General features: G+C 34.1%; 2 protein-coding genes across 4 annotated transcripts; one reads left to right on the top strand and one right to left on the bottom strand.

Moving 5' to 3' along the window:
- Nucleotides 1-1,212: 1,212 nt before the first annotated feature.
- Nucleotides 1,213-4,718, top strand: LOC107495016 (putative zinc finger protein CONSTANS-LIKE 11). 2 transcript variants are annotated; one of them, XM_016116054.3, is made up of 5 exons: nt 1,304-1,456; nt 2,588-2,662; nt 3,215-3,724; nt 3,872-4,018; nt 4,316-4,718. In XM_016116054.3, the coding sequence occupies exons 3-5, from the start codon at nt 3,239-3,241 to the stop codon at nt 4,403-4,405; spliced, it is 723 nt and encodes a 240-aa protein (XP_015971540.1). In that variant the 5' UTR covers nt 1,304-1,456; nt 2,588-2,662; nt 3,215-3,238; the 3' UTR covers nt 4,406-4,718. The 2 variants fall into 2 exon arrangements, with proteins under 2 accessions (XP_015971539.1, XP_015971540.1); XM_016116053.3 differs by lacking the exon at nt 2,588-2,662 and having other exon boundaries at nt 1,213-1,456.
- A 581-nt stretch (nt 4,719-5,299) lies between these two features.
- Nucleotides 5,300-12,456, bottom strand: LOC107495015 (sister chromatid cohesion 1 protein 3). Of its 2 annotated transcripts, none has more exons than XM_016116052.3 (15): nt 12,286-12,456; nt 11,758-11,958; nt 10,916-11,177; nt 10,787-10,833; nt 10,648-10,691; nt 10,483-10,550; nt 9,979-10,403; nt 9,798-9,906; nt 9,529-9,665; nt 8,923-9,446; nt 8,549-8,588; nt 8,328-8,373; nt 6,809-6,938; nt 6,135-6,278; nt 5,300-5,591 (listed from the first exon to the last, which is right to left on the bottom strand). In XM_016116052.3, the coding sequence occupies exons 2-14, from the start codon at nt 11,879-11,881 to the stop codon at nt 6,183-6,185; spliced, it is 2,052 nt and encodes a 683-aa protein (XP_015971538.1). In that variant the 5' UTR covers nt 11,882-11,958; nt 12,286-12,456; the 3' UTR covers nt 5,300-5,591; nt 6,135-6,182. The 2 variants fall into 2 exon arrangements, with proteins under 2 accessions (XP_015971538.1, XP_015971537.1); XM_016116051.3 differs by having other exon boundaries at nt 12,311-12,456.
- Nucleotides 12,457-16,620: the final 4,164 nt, after the last annotated feature.

Here is a 16,620-nt window from a genome sequence, read left to right as displayed (position 1 = left end):
GAAGATTTGTGAAAGGTTCCTCCTGCAATCTGAGAAGTTGTTCCATAATGCATGCTGAATTATGGACAGTGATAAAAGGGCTGCAATTAGCTATGGCAAATGAATTGAATCACATTATTATAGAATCGGATTCTCAGATGGCTATCAATATGATTAAGAACAGGTGCTCGTCTAATCACCCCTGCTTCCTCCTAATCTAAGATATCCTTGTTTTGTCTCGCCATATACAGAAGATTAATTGGCGTCACAACCTTCGAAAAGCAAATTCGGTAGCTGATTGTGTGCCTAAACAAGGTCAAAGTCTATTGTTAAAGATTCATATATATGATACCCCTTCTCTTGCTATAGTTTAGTCTCTTATTTCTGATTGTATAAGTGTTGTTAGAATAAAGAGTTCTATCTAGATCTCTCTTTATTTTTCTCTTTTGCTGTTTGGCGTTTATCCGTCTAGAAATTTCTACTAGCTGTCCAAATTTTTTCAGCAAAACGTGAGATAGCGAACGAGTCACTCTTAGATTCGAATCGAATGTCCCGTCAGGTCGGTGGTCCATAATTAGACGGAAATTTTTATTGAATTGGACTAGAACATATTTAATTAAATTGTATTATATTTTATTAAAGTTACATTAAAAAATTTAAAGTTTAATATTTATCAATACTCGCATGCATCTAATTTTTTTTTTCCTGAAAAAGGAAATAAATAAAAATGAGATAGAGACAAAAAGCGATTTATGACTTTTATCAAAGTAGAACAGAAGACAGGGGATGGGAGAAGAATCTCCCCCCTACATAGAGCCATTGTCATCTCTAATAAAGAAAAAAAAAATATTTGGGAGAAAACTGTTTCCGCCTATGAGTGGGAAAGATGAGTGATGATTACTATTGAGTCCCAAAGAGGACCCAACCCCACAACATGGCCACAGATACAGTACACTGACACTGCCTTTGGTGCAATTCATCGTATTCTGTGCACCAATTTGCAATTATAATACTCCAAAATAATATATCTCCTCAGTCCTCACTACTATTTTAAAAAAAAGAAAAAGAAAAAGAAAAAGCATATCTTTTATGAGAATGACAAGAGAAATGGGGTCACTGCATTATAAAAATGATAGTGTCCTTTTCCTACTTTTGTCTTTATTTAGTATTTCCTTACATCACTTTTCCCCTCAATTTTTTTTCACATATATAAATCATTAAATTCTCTCTCTCTCTTTCTAAGTCTTCATAATCATCAAAGCTCTTAAAATCTCAAAACACTTTGGCTGCTCTCTCCATTCTCTTCCTCTTCTTTCTTTTCTCACTTAGATTTTCCAAGACAAAATAAAAATAATAGGAAAGAAAGAAAAAAATGTATGCAGAAACTGGTCTTTTCTTCCCTTATTTGCAGAACTTCTCTCAAGAGCTTCAACAGCTTGAGGAGTATTGCATGAACCAGAAATCCATTGATTCAATGGTACCTATATAACTCTCTTATTAATGCTTTTACTTTGTTCAATTTTCTTCAGCACCGCTTGCTTCATCTGCATTTGACCTAATGAGCTCTTTTACTTGCATGAACTAATTGAAATCTCAAAATTGAGTTGCTTGATTCATAGTACTAAGTTTGATGAGAAGAAAATTGAGTTGATACTTATTTAATTTTTTTCAATTTATTTATTTAACACTATGTTTTTTTTTTATCATTATTATTATTTCGTTTTGATCGTTCGCACCATCCCATTCAGAATGTTTTCACAGCTGGAGTTGGCTTTTATATGCTGGATCTGGAAAAAGTGTTACAAAAAAAAAAGGAAAAAAAAGAAGCATTGATGGAAAGTGTTATTAGTTGTGATACTTCCGTGTTCTGTGCAATTTCTTTCTTTCTTCTATTTTTAAATTTTAATTTTAATATTTTTGGGTGATGAAGTGTGAACTCATAGTGGGGCTTGTCTTTTTGTGCCGCACTGAGGGAGGTTGATTGAAGGGGAAAAAATTAAAGTTCTTTATTATTATTCTCTTTTTTCTTTATGGCAATGATAAAGAAAAGGGTTAGAGGAAAAGGACTAGTTTATGCTCAACTTAATAGCTTCATCATGGCTTTGTCTCGCACTAAAATTTTGTAGTTGGAGGAGAAAGGAGGCGATTATCATGCTAGTTTGCTTCTATTTCTCTGCACTACACAATTTTATAATAATAAAGTCACTAATAAACAAATGAGTAAAGTACTTAAAAATTATTAGTAAGTGGGGTTGTTTCAACTTTCAAAATGACATGGATTAGTGTTTTGGTCATTGAAGTTTGAAACAACACTTTAGTCTCAAGCTTAAGATACTTTAATACTTGTTTACTTTATTCATTTATTTACTAGTTCCGGATTATTATTATTACTATTGCTCTTAATTTTTTTATATTTTAATAAATCAATGTATTTAGATATAATTTTTGTTTTGGTACACTTTTTAATGTATCAAAGAACTAAAAGTGACAGATATGGTGAAAAGATTTTAGTATTTTCCCTCCAAATTGTTAACAAAAATTTTGATCCTATAATGAGATACCTGAAGCTATGGGCTTGTTCCTCTGATGCTAGTTTCAATGTTTTCAGCCATCAACACATGGACTCATTCAAAGTCACAGCTTTTGGGGGGTGAAGCATGATGATCTTTGAACTAGCACTCATGTAACTAAATTCCAATTCAAATAAAAACTTGATCTGATCTCTTCTCTTGCTTCTCGCTCTTCCTTTCCCCGTGTGACGGTCTCAGCTGAATTTGTGCCCTTTTCATTGTTGATGCAAGGCTTCTGTTATGTTGTAGTTTCGCTACTATGTATATCATACTTAATAATACAATAAAACTATTTAGTAATTGGCTCAGGGACACACACAAATATGACTCACAATACAAGTGGTCTTCTTTCTGTTCTTTTTTCTTATTTTGATTGCTCTTCCTGTTTTTATTTATAACAAGTATTAAAGAAAAATGATCATTATTGACCTCAGATTAAGCACCATTGAATTGCTCAGTGTGTTTCGTTGCGGCTGTGGAGGGCCACACTTAAATTGCTATTAACATTAATAATACATTGGTTATGATGTTTACTGCCACTATGTTTATATTAAGTGTTTGATATCTTCTGTATTTAATCTTTTTTTTCTTAAAGCTGAAATTTATACATATTATGTTTCTGAATTAGCTGTTATTTACTTTTTGTTTCCTTGTGTTTGATGCAGAGTGACCTTGCTCAATCTTCAGTAATGACAGAGTATGATCTGTTAGTAGAAGGAGATTTGTTCAAAGCACCGGAACCTATCATCGAAGAACCACTGATAGACGTGGATCCGATGACTGCAGCAGCCATCTCAATGATATCTTGCGGGGAAGATGTATCCTCACAGGGTCTAGAATCTCAGGACATCGACATTCTTCAGAACGATAATCAGCTCTTGAGTGAGGTGTTCTACGAGTGCAAAAAGGATCTCATAGAGAAGGCAGCTATAGAGTCACCGCTGTCTGATATATTGGAAATCAATATTCCTGCTCTGAATGTAGATGACAGTTTCACTCAGGAAAATAAACCAATTCCTGATGTGCCATTGGCCAAGAGTGTCAGTTCTAGAAGCTTGAGTGCAATGGATTGGATGAATTCTGTTGGCATGAAGCCTGCTTTTCTAGAATTCCCTGGAATTGATTTCAATGAGGTTTATGGCATGCGACGAGCATTTAGTGACGGAGATATAAAGGTTAGTAGACTCAAGACCTAACAAGACCAATAAAGAATTCCAATCAATTCATCTTCTATCAGTTGGTTTGCTATAAAGGAATTCTGTAATTACCTTAATCTGATTGATCACTTAGAATTAACAAATTGATGCATTTTTTGTTTACAGACACTTGGTAATGGAAACATGAATGTTGCTCAATCTCCCCATGATAGGCCTTCTCTTCTTAGCAACTGCACCAGCGAGGAACGGCAAGAAAAACTCTCGAGATATAGAAACAAGAAGACAAAGAGAAATTTTGGAAGGAAGATTAAGGTAACTTTTCAGTTTTGCCGCCGTTTTGATAATTAAGAATTTCACAAGCAAATGCCTTGAAAATTCTTATGTATTGGATTGCCTCACATCACATGTGCCTTCAATTTTTGTATGATTGTATAAGAAATACTAGGTAAGGTGGCAATATCAAGAAAAAAGAATGAGGCTTAAACAATGTAGAAATACTAGTTGTCAAAACCAATTATTTACATGGCTTAAGTAATTTAACAGGCATCAAACTTTTTTTTTTTAATCATGCATAATTCCATTGACACTATTATTTGCTTTTGTTTCCAGTATGCTTGCAGGAAGGCACTCGCCGACAGCCAGCCAAGAATCCGCGGAAGGTTTGCAAAGACGGAAGAATCTGACATAAAGAGGCAATGAATCTTAACCCTGATTTTGATGGAAGCAATTAGGAAAATCATCAACCAAGCATCTATATCGGATCAAGAAGAGAAGAGCTTATTAATACAATATGTGCGTATAATGGTAGACTTAGTGGAGTTTGTATTATTAACTTGAACAGATATAGATGGCTGAATAAGACCGAACCTCCATAAAACTCCTTAGGGGAAGTTCACTTTCAACTCTCAATCTACTGTAATAGCCTGTTTTTTTCACGGAAGTAATCTTCCTTGTTCATCTGTAAATAGGTTTGTTGAATAAAAGGAAAAGAGGAGTGTACCATGTTCAATTATGCATAATGATATGCCATTTTTTTTCTCGTCTTTTTTTGTCGATGTCTGTATTCTTAGTTTGACTTCATGGTCTTTAACTCTTTATATTCAAATTTTAGTCTCATGTCAAACTGAACGGACCTATTTTTTCCTTTCAAATTTTATAGTCTTTCTTATCAAACTTCTTCGTACACGAGAGGATCTTGTTTGGATTCTTCGCACCTGAACGCACCGTTATAGTCATATTAAAGTAAACCATATAATTAAGCCACTTCGACCACAAAAATAACCATCGAGTTAAAAAAAAAACCTGCTCTAATCCAGTAGATAAGACAAAGGATGCCAACTGCAGACGACTGTAAAAACTGTAACATTGACACCTTTATCCGAGCATTCAGCAAATACAAATTATCATTTCCATCCATAAATAACACAAACTCTCTAGTAAGGTGAAAATTCAAATGAAGTCGACTTCAAGTGAAGTTAATACCTAAAAACCGTTAGATGAAAATTTAGTCAAATAAGTTAAATTATCTAACGACTCTCAAGTATCAACTTCACGTAAAGTCGACTTCACTTGAGTTTCTACTATCTAATAAACACATCGAAACGATGCCATATGCTTGCTAAATGGCAGACAATAAATTAAGACCAAATTAAACTGTTAAAGGCCAAATTTCATCCTATTTTTTTACAATAACTTAAAAGAAACAATAATAATAATAATAATAATAATAATAATAATAATAATAATATTTAATTATAGCTTGATTAGAGTACGCAAGTACTCTACATACAAAACTAAGTGACAAAACCATTTCTCTATGTGCTTGTTAGTGTGTGTCCATGTTTACCAGAATCCAACACACTTCTTTTCTTGTCACGAGACCCATCTGCAATCCAATAAAGATAAAAGTTTAAACAAGAGATAATACGAATTTTTAGCTTCATCAACAGTGTATTATGTATGGATGGGGTAAAAAAGGAAAGAGACTTCTTTTTTGGGATGTGTAAATGAACAAGAACTTAATTATTATATATTGACATCAATAAATAATAATTATCGCGCAATAACAGCATGGGAATTCTCAATTTATCTAATCAAATGTCTGTGTTTTGAGACTTTTAAGAAAATAAATGATTAACATTAACTACAATTTGTTTGCACGTATAAATTAGATCCAATACATTTTCAAGGTCAAAAGAATTCTCCACAGTGAAATTTGCTTCATATTTTTCTTTTTACCCTCTTCCCCAGGTTTTACCAAAATAACAAACAAGACAATGCAGTATTACAATTGAAAGCAAATGCATCAGCACATATGGCAGATGATGACCGTAAAAATATAAAATGAGTTAAACCAGAAGTACAACTAGTTTCTACTATAAGCTTGAATAAAGTCATGAAAGTCTCAAAAAGAGGCTAGAACTGTTACCTATTTACATCAGCGCCCTGAAGTATTGCAAGCAACTTGACAAAAGTATCAAAAGTGACGATTCAAGGAAGGGGTCAAATTCAAGCTGATATCACCATAAGGCTGTTCTTGATGTACGTCAATATGTCCATAACTCTTCAAAACCTATAATGCAACATTCAAATTGGCATCACCAAGAAAAGACTAAATTCTGAGAGGGTTAAGGGGGGGGACATTCCATTGTTCACAAGAATACATAAGTTCAATTTGTAGGACTTTTGTGAGGATTATGCTATGGTGAAGAATGCTTTTCAATGGAGATTTTTTTTTTTAAGAGAAAAGGTCACCCAAAAAAATCATCTTCTCTATAAATTTAGTGTGAATCTTCATTCTTCACCAAAGAAATTTCCCTTTTGTTACTACCGGTCAACAAAACACTAAAATGCTATATCTCTATTCACAATCTACTACTGGTCCAATTAACATACACACAATCATAAGCCACTAGTCTTAAGTCTTAAGAAAACCCACAGCAAGTCATATCTAATTGGAAGAAACAAAGAAAATTAGAAAAATACTCTAGTCTCTGCTATCTAAATGTTAAGTAATAATTGTATGATCAGTATCCTCTTGCATATTCATGTTGCATAACTATGGTTATTATGTAAAATTTGGAAATGTTTCTGAAAACTCACCAATATGCTATAGAACATGCAAGCAGAGATCCTTCTAGTTTTCCCTTCCAAGATCTTATTCAAGCTGAGATCTTCAGCAGGGTCCTCCAAAATTGGGGCGATTCGACTTTTGAAAAATTCAGCTACAGCCCTAGAGTTAAACAAGTCGAGAATATTAGCTCAAAGCAGGGGACATAAACAACTAGTACAGCAATAACAACACCTGAGCCCTATCACACTAAATAAAGCCCAACTACATTTGATGAGGCCATAATGCCAAATCATAAATAACATTCACATTTACACATTACAAATTAAATCTTTCTAATAGTTTCACCCATGATTTTTCGAGCCCCTCTCTACTCTTACCATCCTTATTGTGGGTTACTAAAGGTTCTCCACACATACCCAAACCACCTAACATGAAAGTCTACCATACTTCCCCTATCAACATCATTGACAAAAGAGTGCCTTTACTTGTTATGCTTCTTTTGCATAATCACCACCATCAATCCCAAATATATCCAATTCCTAAAAGTAACCATTTTTTTCCATACTTACTCTTGCTTGATATCTTATGTTTGAATTTCCACTTACATATTATGATAAGTCAAATAAATAATCTATTCTAGCCCATGAAAGAGGGAAACCAAAGGCCAGAGATCATATGATGTAGAAGTACACTAGGTAAACTGGAACTATTCAAGTTCCCAGACTACATGAAGAATAAGATAAAATACTAAAAGTAGATAAAATTAATTGTTCATGTAAAACTTGTAATTTGAATCACAAAGCCATTGAAATAGCATGTAAAATAAGTAATGATACAGCAATAAATGCATGCACCTTTGCACATTCTTTATCCATCAAATCCATCTCTCAATCTCTCATGTAAGTCAACAGAGGCTCTATGGAAAGGTGTATTGGCTGACAAAGGATGAATATGAACATAAGTTCAGCATGGCTGGGGTGATGATGCTTCGATGAGAGATCAATCGCGTATGGACAGAATAAGGAATGAGAATATGAGAAAGTTAGAGTAGCACCCATTGTTGAAAAGGTTGTAGAATTTCGTATTAGGTGGTTTGGACATGTGGAGAGAAAGCGAGTATCTAGTGAGAAAGGTGGATTAGAGGGAAGACAGACAAATGGTTAGAAATAGAGGAGGAAGACTTATAAACACTCTAGATTAAGTGGCTAAGTGAAATCTGTGTGAACAATCTTACTACAAATATGATAGATAATAGAGTACAATGAAGTTTGATCTATGTAATCTACCCTACCTAGTGGGATAAGACTTTGTTGTTGTTATTGTTCTCTCATGACTCTTCATTTTATTAACTTCAAAATTCGTTCAGGAAAATAAAGGGACTTGGACAGTATTTATACAGCTACCTATTTAGCAACACAAGCTACATCTAAAAAATTTGAAGCCTCAAATGTGTAGCTTAAAAACATTTTCAAAATCCTTCTTAAAGAGACTTAATTGACATTATATGACTACCAAAACCAAACCAGAACAAATATAATAAACAAGTACCTAGTCCTCGTAGACATATTGAGACCTTCACCTGTACTTTGCAAACCTGCCATTAAAATATTTATGTTATCTATAATGCTACTTATGAAAATAACACAAACTTTGGCATTCCAATATCGTCTGTGCAAAATAGAAAGTAAACCCACAATAAATAGAAAAAGAAATAAGAATAGTACATCAAAGCATAATCGAATCGCAAATGAAAGGAAAATAGAACATACTGGCTGGTGAGTTGTTGTCCATTTCCAGAAAAGAGAGTTCCTACAGGAATTAAACAAAAATATTAAATGTAATGGTTAATCGTAATCAATTAAGAACATCAAATCGAAAGGCATCATTAAATCAATTAAAAGGTCTTTAAAACTAAAAATTATAGAACTAGTGGATTTTGAAAGAATATACATAAATATCAACATTAAGGTAACACGGGCCAGAAATGTAAAATATATTTGCTCATACATATTTCATACCACCAAAAAAGAAAAAAAAAATAACACAACAAAACAAAACAAAATCAGGAGAAACACAATGTATAGATAGGATGGAATCAAGTAAGAACATACGAAAGCATTGATTACAAAGTTTCAAAACTTACTTCTGTTGCCGCAGAATTGATTAACTGATGAATATCTGAAAGACCAAGGTTTCGAGATGATTCACCAACATATGTCGTGGGTGTTTCCATCATTGATCCAGGAGCTGCAGATGATGTTGCTAAATCAGGTGTATCCATTGACCCAGTTGCAATATTTGTTCTCTCCGGAGAAACTGACACGGACCTTAAATTCTGAGTAGAAATAGAATTCAAGTCATCTCTTCCAACATTGCCTTCACCTTCACCTTCAATATTGAGTTCCACACCCACATCGTGAGAAGGGACCATACGAGGTGGAGAAGCAGCAACATTAAGGCGTATATGTTCAATTTCACTATCCAGTACAGGTGAAGCAATGGATACAGCAACAGGTGTAACAGGTCTAGGCTCCTCCGGGATTTGATTTGTTGGGGATGAAGTCCTGGCAATACCAACATCCTCATGATCTTCCTCAGAGATGACCAAATGGGGTTTTGAACATATATATTCCCTTTTGGATATGTCTATATGATCCTTACAAATTCCTGATATGGAGCAACATGTTTTCAGATGAGAAGTTTATGAAAAAACTATAAGGAGACACAACTGTAAAACAAGCCTATTTACCAGTTAATAACGGCTGATCAAACATTTGTTCCTTTCTTTGGATATTGTTCAGTTTCCATGTACCCAAGGCAGAGGAAGGCGCTTCCCTTCTTTTTTTAAGTATATCTTGGGGATTATTAAGTGCTCCCCTCATGAATCTACAAATATACATCCCTATATGAGTAATGGGCATGAAAAGAAAAACAGGAAGTTATAGAAATATATAGGTCATGACTATAAGTTGCAGGAGAACAGAGCAATTTAATAAAAATCGAACTTTAAAACCTTACCTATTAGTCAAGACTATGGGATCATCAAAGAACTGTTTTCTCTTCCTTCCTCTCTTTGGATGCTGCTGAATTGGTGGACTTTCACGAAGTACCAGAGGGGAACTATGTCCTACAACACAATTAAGGATTAAGAATTTTATAATTCTAGGTTATTGTAAAACACAAGACAGAATGCACTGACCTACAAAAACTTGGGCATCTGAAGCATCCCCATGAGAAGTAACCGGAGTTTGTGGTCCAAGATGTTGCTCAGATGGTGCAGGAATCCCTTCAGGGTCCACATCCATCATTTCAGGAATATGATCCTTTTCCTTCATAGTTTCATCAAGATCTCCACTTGGTACAGTATCTTTATCCTCGGGATTTGGATATACTAGAGGGTTTTCTACATTACGTGCATCATTGGCATCACGAAGAATCTCCGGCGTAGGTTGGGCTGCTTGTGGAGAAGTGGTATCACCAGGACCCACATCACGGGTAACCTCAGGATCCTGAACATTATGAGGGCGGTCACCTGCACTATGTGGGGTAGTAGGTGATTCTCTCTGGATACTTGGACCACCATCTTGGAAACCAACGTTTTTCAATGGAGACTGGAGGATAGTGCTGTAACCAAAAAGAAATAGATTATTCAATTGGTTTCATAAGACAAACACCAAAATGAGAAAGAACTTTGAAAGCTTACTCCTCCTCCATTTGTCCAACCCCTGAATCTGGAAGCACTTCTGTGTTAGAGGAATCCATTCTTATATCCTAAATATTGAAAAATTCAGCAGATTTAATATAGTTGCAAATCCAAAACCCCATTAATAAAAAGGGTGCAGGTAATAGAAAGGAAATAAGGTTATACCTCGTCAAAAGATACAACTATAAACTGCTCCATTACCATTTGATCTGCACTTCACATGAAAAAGCACAAAAGAGATCATTCATGTCATGTTTTTACAAACTTTAAGACATAACTAATTCAACAAATCTAGCTATATAACCTGGTATTGTGATATCTTCTTGATTCTTCTGGTGCTTATCCTCAATCCTAAGTGATATTCAACAATCCACATCATCTATAGATTCCAATAGAATTAAAAACAAGACTAAAGCGTACCGAGTTACAATACCCATTATGATCTGGTTCATCATCCAAGTTCACAGCATCAAGATCAAATGTCTCAGGTAGGGTGATAGATTGAACTGGTGCCTGCCTTGCATCCTCTGGCAAATTAAGTTGTATAGAAGCAAATGCTTTGTTCAAACTAGTCAAAACAACACTGCAGTCATGGACAAGGTAGTCAACTTTCTTTGAATATATCCGAACAATTCCCAAGAGAAGGTGGCCCGACAATCTTAGTGCAACAGGAGCCCCTGGATCCATGATGTGTTCTACAAGAGATCCAGGTAAAATATTAATTTAAGTGTTAAAATTAGATTCTAAAGGAGGAGCATTGTAGCTTTTGTAACAGGAAAAACTCACCAAATGTAAGTTGAAAAACACAGAAATTACCCCATAAAAACAACATTTAAGAAACACAAGTTTAGGAGTGACTTTCAAAATGAAAAAGCATTTGCAATTATCTTAGTCCTTTCTATATCTCTCAACTGTCTGCACAGCCAAAAGCAACAAGTCCACCCTCTTCTTTTGCATGAAAGCAAATTCTAAATGAATAATTGTAAATTATTATGAAAAATTAAGAACCATTAAAATGAGATGAGTGTTGTTTTGGAAAAGGAAACCAAAAAAAAAACTTGGACTTTCCAAAGAATAAAAATAAAATAATAAAAAAAAGGGGACTTTTCAGGAATAATGCAGAAATGATAGCAGTGATATAAAAGATTATTGAAAATGATGAGTGCCATAAAGTATTAAGTAAACTTAAAGAAAATGATTAACGAAATGGACATCCACACATTTTAGAGCTCAATCAAAACTTATAAATTGGTATTAATAAAAACAAAAACCTACCAATGGTGGATGGAATATTGGTTGACGTATAATGTGACTTCTTTAGCCTGTGTTGGAGATGAGCAGCAATCCACACTGTTGCCAGCGGGCCTTTTCGCCCCAAAAATGTATGAGAGTAAAACATATTCTTTCCTTGTTCCAAATGTTGGTGGCAAAGTACTGATGTTCTTGTCTTCCTTTAGCTCTTTGATTCCAGAGAAACTGTAAGAAGAGAAAGCAAAAGGAATCGAATGATTAAGTTTCGTTGAAAAAACTCTGCTGGGCACTTTTACTAAAAAGCATAATTATAATCAAGCATGAGGCATAAAAAAAGGGAAAGCCTTTGGACCCTAAACATATGCCTAGATGCTAAATACATCGCATTATTCCATCTTTCGCTTCTCATAAGCATATTGTCAAAACCAGTGATAGGTATAGAGTTCAAAAATACTAAGCTAACAAAAATGCAAAATTGATAGCAATACCAGTGAAATAATTTTAGGTTTAGCACCATTGTGAAGTAGCAGAAAAATCAGATATTTAGAATACCAGAAAAATCAGAAAATCAGAAAACCTGGCTCGCCGTTTCAGCTCACTACCGCCAGCGAGTCCAGAGGCCGCCGCAGAGCAACCGAGCGTTCTTGTCAGTGTCGTCAGTGTAGGTGTGTGATGAAGAGAGAAAGAAGACGAAATTGGAGAGAATGTGTGTCGGGTTGGAGAGAGAAGGAAGGAGATGATGGATTGTGGCCTGTGGGAAGTGAAGTCTAGGGTTGAAGAGGCAGCAGGAAACGAGTGAGAGAGAATTGAAAAAAGTGATTAAGTGAAAAGAAATGGGCGCGAAAACCTTTGGTGTTTGGCGGGTACGAAGTAAATAGGGTACACTTTGCAAAAGTCATACCAAAAAATTAGTGTTGCCATAAGATCCAACTAAAATTCATATTTTTTTTACTTTTTCAAAAGTTCTTCAATAATTTTTCAAAAAATTAAAAACATCTTTTAAAAATGGTATTAAATAATATTAATGTGATTTTTATAATTCAAAAAAATTATAATAATTTAATAATATCCAAACAAATTAATTATGCAACAAAAAAGTTAAACTAAGATGATAGATAAATTTTATATCCAATGATGTAATATTTTTTATTCAAATTAGATAATAAAAGTTGTTCCATAAACCTTTTCATGAATTGATGTGAATTATTAACAATTAAAGTAAAAAAAAGGAAACTAATAAAATCATAAAATCTAAATAAGACCTAAAGTAATATCCATATAGTAAAATAAAAAATTATATAAGTTTTTTACTTAATTCAAATAATTTAAATACAGCGAATAATAAATTAATTAATATTTTATAATTTTAATTGAGCATAAAAAAGTTAATTAAAATATAATTATGAGCTAATAATTATATTATTTAATGTATTATGCTATTTTCTTTTTCGAATGAAAATATTAATGTTAAATAGGAATTATTCTAACGAACATTTTTAGGATATCAAACAATAAATATTGATTCGTTGGCTATAACTTGACTCAAATAAACCTGTAAATCGAAATTTGCTTAAAATTAAATAAACATATCCTACATCAGTAGTACGTGGAGTACGTATTTTGCTCTCTATCCGATAAAATCAAATAACCACGTGCCAACCCAAATCGACGCAGAAATCTCTCCCCAAATCTCTCTACACAAATCCCAAGCGAATTGTAACAACGCCGATTTTCGAGTACACGAGATCTTTTCTGAAAGTACGAATTTCTCTGGAAGATCATTAAGGAGAGAACTTATGCTATATCATCAAGCATATCAATCCTCATTGTTATTATATTATCTTTAACTCAGGACCTTAGTGGAGATAAGCCTGATAACGCAATTACGAATAACCTAGTTTTTGAATCGTATCGGTTAGGAGTTTTGATTCTAGTTTTCGTAAATAGTCTCAGTTTGACGAATCAAATTCGATTCATGAGAGAAGAGAGATAAAAGTATAATATCATCATTATATGAGTATTAGAAGCTTCTTGACTGATATTATAGGGTTACCTGGTCTGTTTTAGTTAAAAACAGGAAATTGTTTTAACCGAGTTCACAATTTACTGGTGCAGCTTAGCACCAGTACTCTCTAAAGACTTTAGCAATACTAAGGCCTCATCATACATGTTTTATTCTCATATTAAATATGTTACTAGTGTCATTTGTTCTAGTAGCTCAGAAAAGAATTTTTAGAGATGTTTTTACAAGTGTTTCGATACACCTAGTTTTAGTAGTTATACACCTGAGATATTTTAATATTATTTTAATCCACCTCCAAGCCAACCAATCACCACTCACTTTACACCCCCAAAACCTCCAAGGTTGTCTCATTTCTTCATTTTGGCCGAAAATAACAAGAGAGAAAAGAGAGAAACTTTCACGAACACTTTTCAAAGCTTGATTTCTTCCGAACTAAAACTCAAATCAAAATTCCTATTTCACCAAAATGATCCTCTCTTCTTTCTCTACATGATCATATGACTTATCAAGGCTGGAATCAAGGTGACTTGGCTGCACCATCTCTCTTTTGATTCGATTTCAAGAAAACATGCTTAAACATGTGTTTTCTTGATGTTCTTCCTTAGGAATCATGCTTAACTTGACTTGAGGGCCAAGAAACGTGAGTTTCTAGCAAGTCTAAGGTGAGAAATCCCTCCCTAACATTCTGAGTGAGATTTGGTTAGTTGAAGATTTTGGATTTAAAGTTGTTCTTGATGTGATTTAGGAGAAAAAAGTGCTTAAAGACCACTTGAAAGTATAACCGAATTTGGAGCAGCAAAACCAGGTAGGGTTTGACGAATTTAATCTTGATTGATTGTGTTTGAGTTGTGTGATTATGATATGGTTTAGTTATGCTTGAAATTGATTGTTTATATGAGTGATTCTTGTTGAAATTTTGGTAAAATTTTGATGAAATTTGATGAAATTCAAGCTATGAGTTTATGTTCTTGTGGCTACTGGAAAACAAAACCCTAACCCTTAAGTTGGGGTTCAGTTTGTGTTGAAATCATGTGAAAAATATGGGATTTTAGTGGTTGGAAATTTATTATGAATTATGGTAAAAATCAGTTGTTGAAAAGACTGAAAAACGGGTAAAAACAGAGAAAGAATCTGAAGAATTTATGAAGAACACTTTGAGTGTGATGAAGAACAATGAAGAACAGGCTTTAGATCTTTAAAAGGGCAAGGAAGTAAATTTTTTTGTGTTTAAGGGATTATTTGGTAATTTCTGAAAGTTAGGGTGGTTAAAGTAGAAATATTAAAAGTTACCGGGATAAAAAGTTAATTTTAAAGGTTAAAAGGTAAAGGCAAGATAATTTTCGAAAATTTAATGATAAAATTATAAATAATAATAAAATATTAAATAATAATATTTAATTAAAAATAATAAAATAATACGAAAAATGCAGTTTTCTGTAAAAGTTTTAGAAAGACAACTTTAAGTTCAAAATCTCATAATTACCTTCATAAAACACTTAGGGAGTGGTAATAACATGTTAATGAGGCAAAGATAAAGGAAAGATAAGAAGTTAAAGAAAAGATAAAAACCAAAGAAAATTCTGTAAAATTTTAATGACAGAATCAAACAGAGATTAGCGAACGAACTAGGGCAACATAGTTAGTACTTGAGTTGCGCCTAAGGTTAGGTGTTATATGAAAAGTTAAACTGTTTCAGTATAGACTTAATGAACCTATACTTAGAAAAGAGTAACCAGAGTAGAGTAAAGAGATCAAGAGATATTTGTTTATTTGTTACGTTACGGCAACTTCATATATACTTGTATGATCATCTGCTGTATTGAGGCAGTCAGATAGATAGTGGTGCGACCACTGAGAATGCTTTCCTACAGTACAGATCCATATTTTAATCCTGTAAGGCAGAGGGGTTATTTCCTGCTACAGAAGTACCATGACTACCTGTTCCATTTCTGTAGTGGTAGAGGGGTTATTTTCTGTATACAGAAGGCATGTTGGCATACATCCCTATAGTGGCAGATGTGTTATTTTCTGCGTGCAGTGGACCCTGTGGTGGCAGAGGGGTTATTTCTTGTACACAGGGGTATAGCCAACTGGAAAGCCATACCCGTTTCAGCTGCTTCGGGTTATGTCGGGAGCAGGTAGAAACCGACAGATGAGCTCATTACCTGCGTAAGGCTAGACATGCATCATACTTGGCTGTGCATTTCATCTGTTATGATTGTTGTATGAATGTATGCTTTTTCTTGTTTGTATTCTATTCTCTATGTCTGTGTTGTATTTTTTGTATTCTTCTGTTTGTGTTCTGTTTTCTATATTCTCTATTTCCTCTATTTATCTTCATCTTCTGTTTACTACTTTTTGTATTCTGCTATTTGTCTGATAAACAATACGAAATTAATGAACTTAACTAATAACCCCGGCCCTACTAAGAACTCCCTAGTTCTTAACCCTTCTCTCTTCCTTCCTCTTCAGATGGAAGCATGAGTACCCTTCCGTAGTTCACTGACGACCGTTCGCAAAAAGGATTTCGCTCTAGATAGTCTTCTGAGTCTAGGGTGAATCTCGTTCTCTATTTATATGTATATACCGTGAGACCCCCCAATGTCTGCACCCCGTTTGTACATGAACTTTAACATATATCCTGTGTACGAGACTCCTGTTGTGCAGCTACTTGATGAGGTACCAGAGAGACGTCATATGGCAATGTCTGATCGTGCAGAAGAGTAACGGATGATGTTCTACCTTTTGATGACGTTCTACCTGACTTGAGTTTTGAAGACTTAGAACGTACTTGCCCTCGCTTTAGTATTTTAGAGGGACTAGGTGAGTATAGAGTCTAGGCTAGCCTGGGCGCCAGCTTAGGG

This window comes from Arachis duranensis, chromosome 6 (assembly GCF_000817695.3).
Source record: "Arachis duranensis cultivar V14167 chromosome 6, aradu.V14167.gnm2.J7QH, whole genome shotgun sequence".
NCBI classification, from domain to species: Eukaryota; Viridiplantae; Streptophyta; class Magnoliopsida; order Fabales; family Fabaceae; genus Arachis; species Arachis duranensis.
Note: the sequence above shows the minus strand (reverse complement) of the source record. Positions and strands in the feature narration are given on the sequence as shown.

Coding starts and splice junctions, on each gene's coding strand:
- LOC107495015 (XM_016116052.3), bottom strand. CDS start 11,881: ATGTTTTACTCTCATACATTTTTGGGGCGAAAAGGCCCGCTGGCAACA. Junction 8,589..8,922: donor TCAATTCTGCGGCAACAGAA/GTAAGTTTTGAA, acceptor TAATTCCTGTAG/GAACTCTCTTTTCTGGAAAT. Junction 6,279..6,808: donor GCATGTTCTATAGCATATTG/GTGAGTTTTCAG, acceptor GTTGCATTATAG/GTTTTGAAGAGTTATGGACA.
- LOC107495016 (XM_016116053.3), top strand. CDS start 1,352: ATGTATGCAGAAACTGGTCTTTTCTTCCCTTATTTGCAGAACTTCTCT. Junction 3,725..3,871: donor TTAGTGACGGAGATATAAAG/GTTAGTAGACTC, acceptor TTTTGTTTACAG/ACACTTGGTAATGGAAACAT. Junction 4,019..4,315: donor ATTTTGGAAGGAAGATTAAG/GTAACTTTTCAG, acceptor TTTTGTTTCCAG/TATGCTTGCAGGAAGGCACT.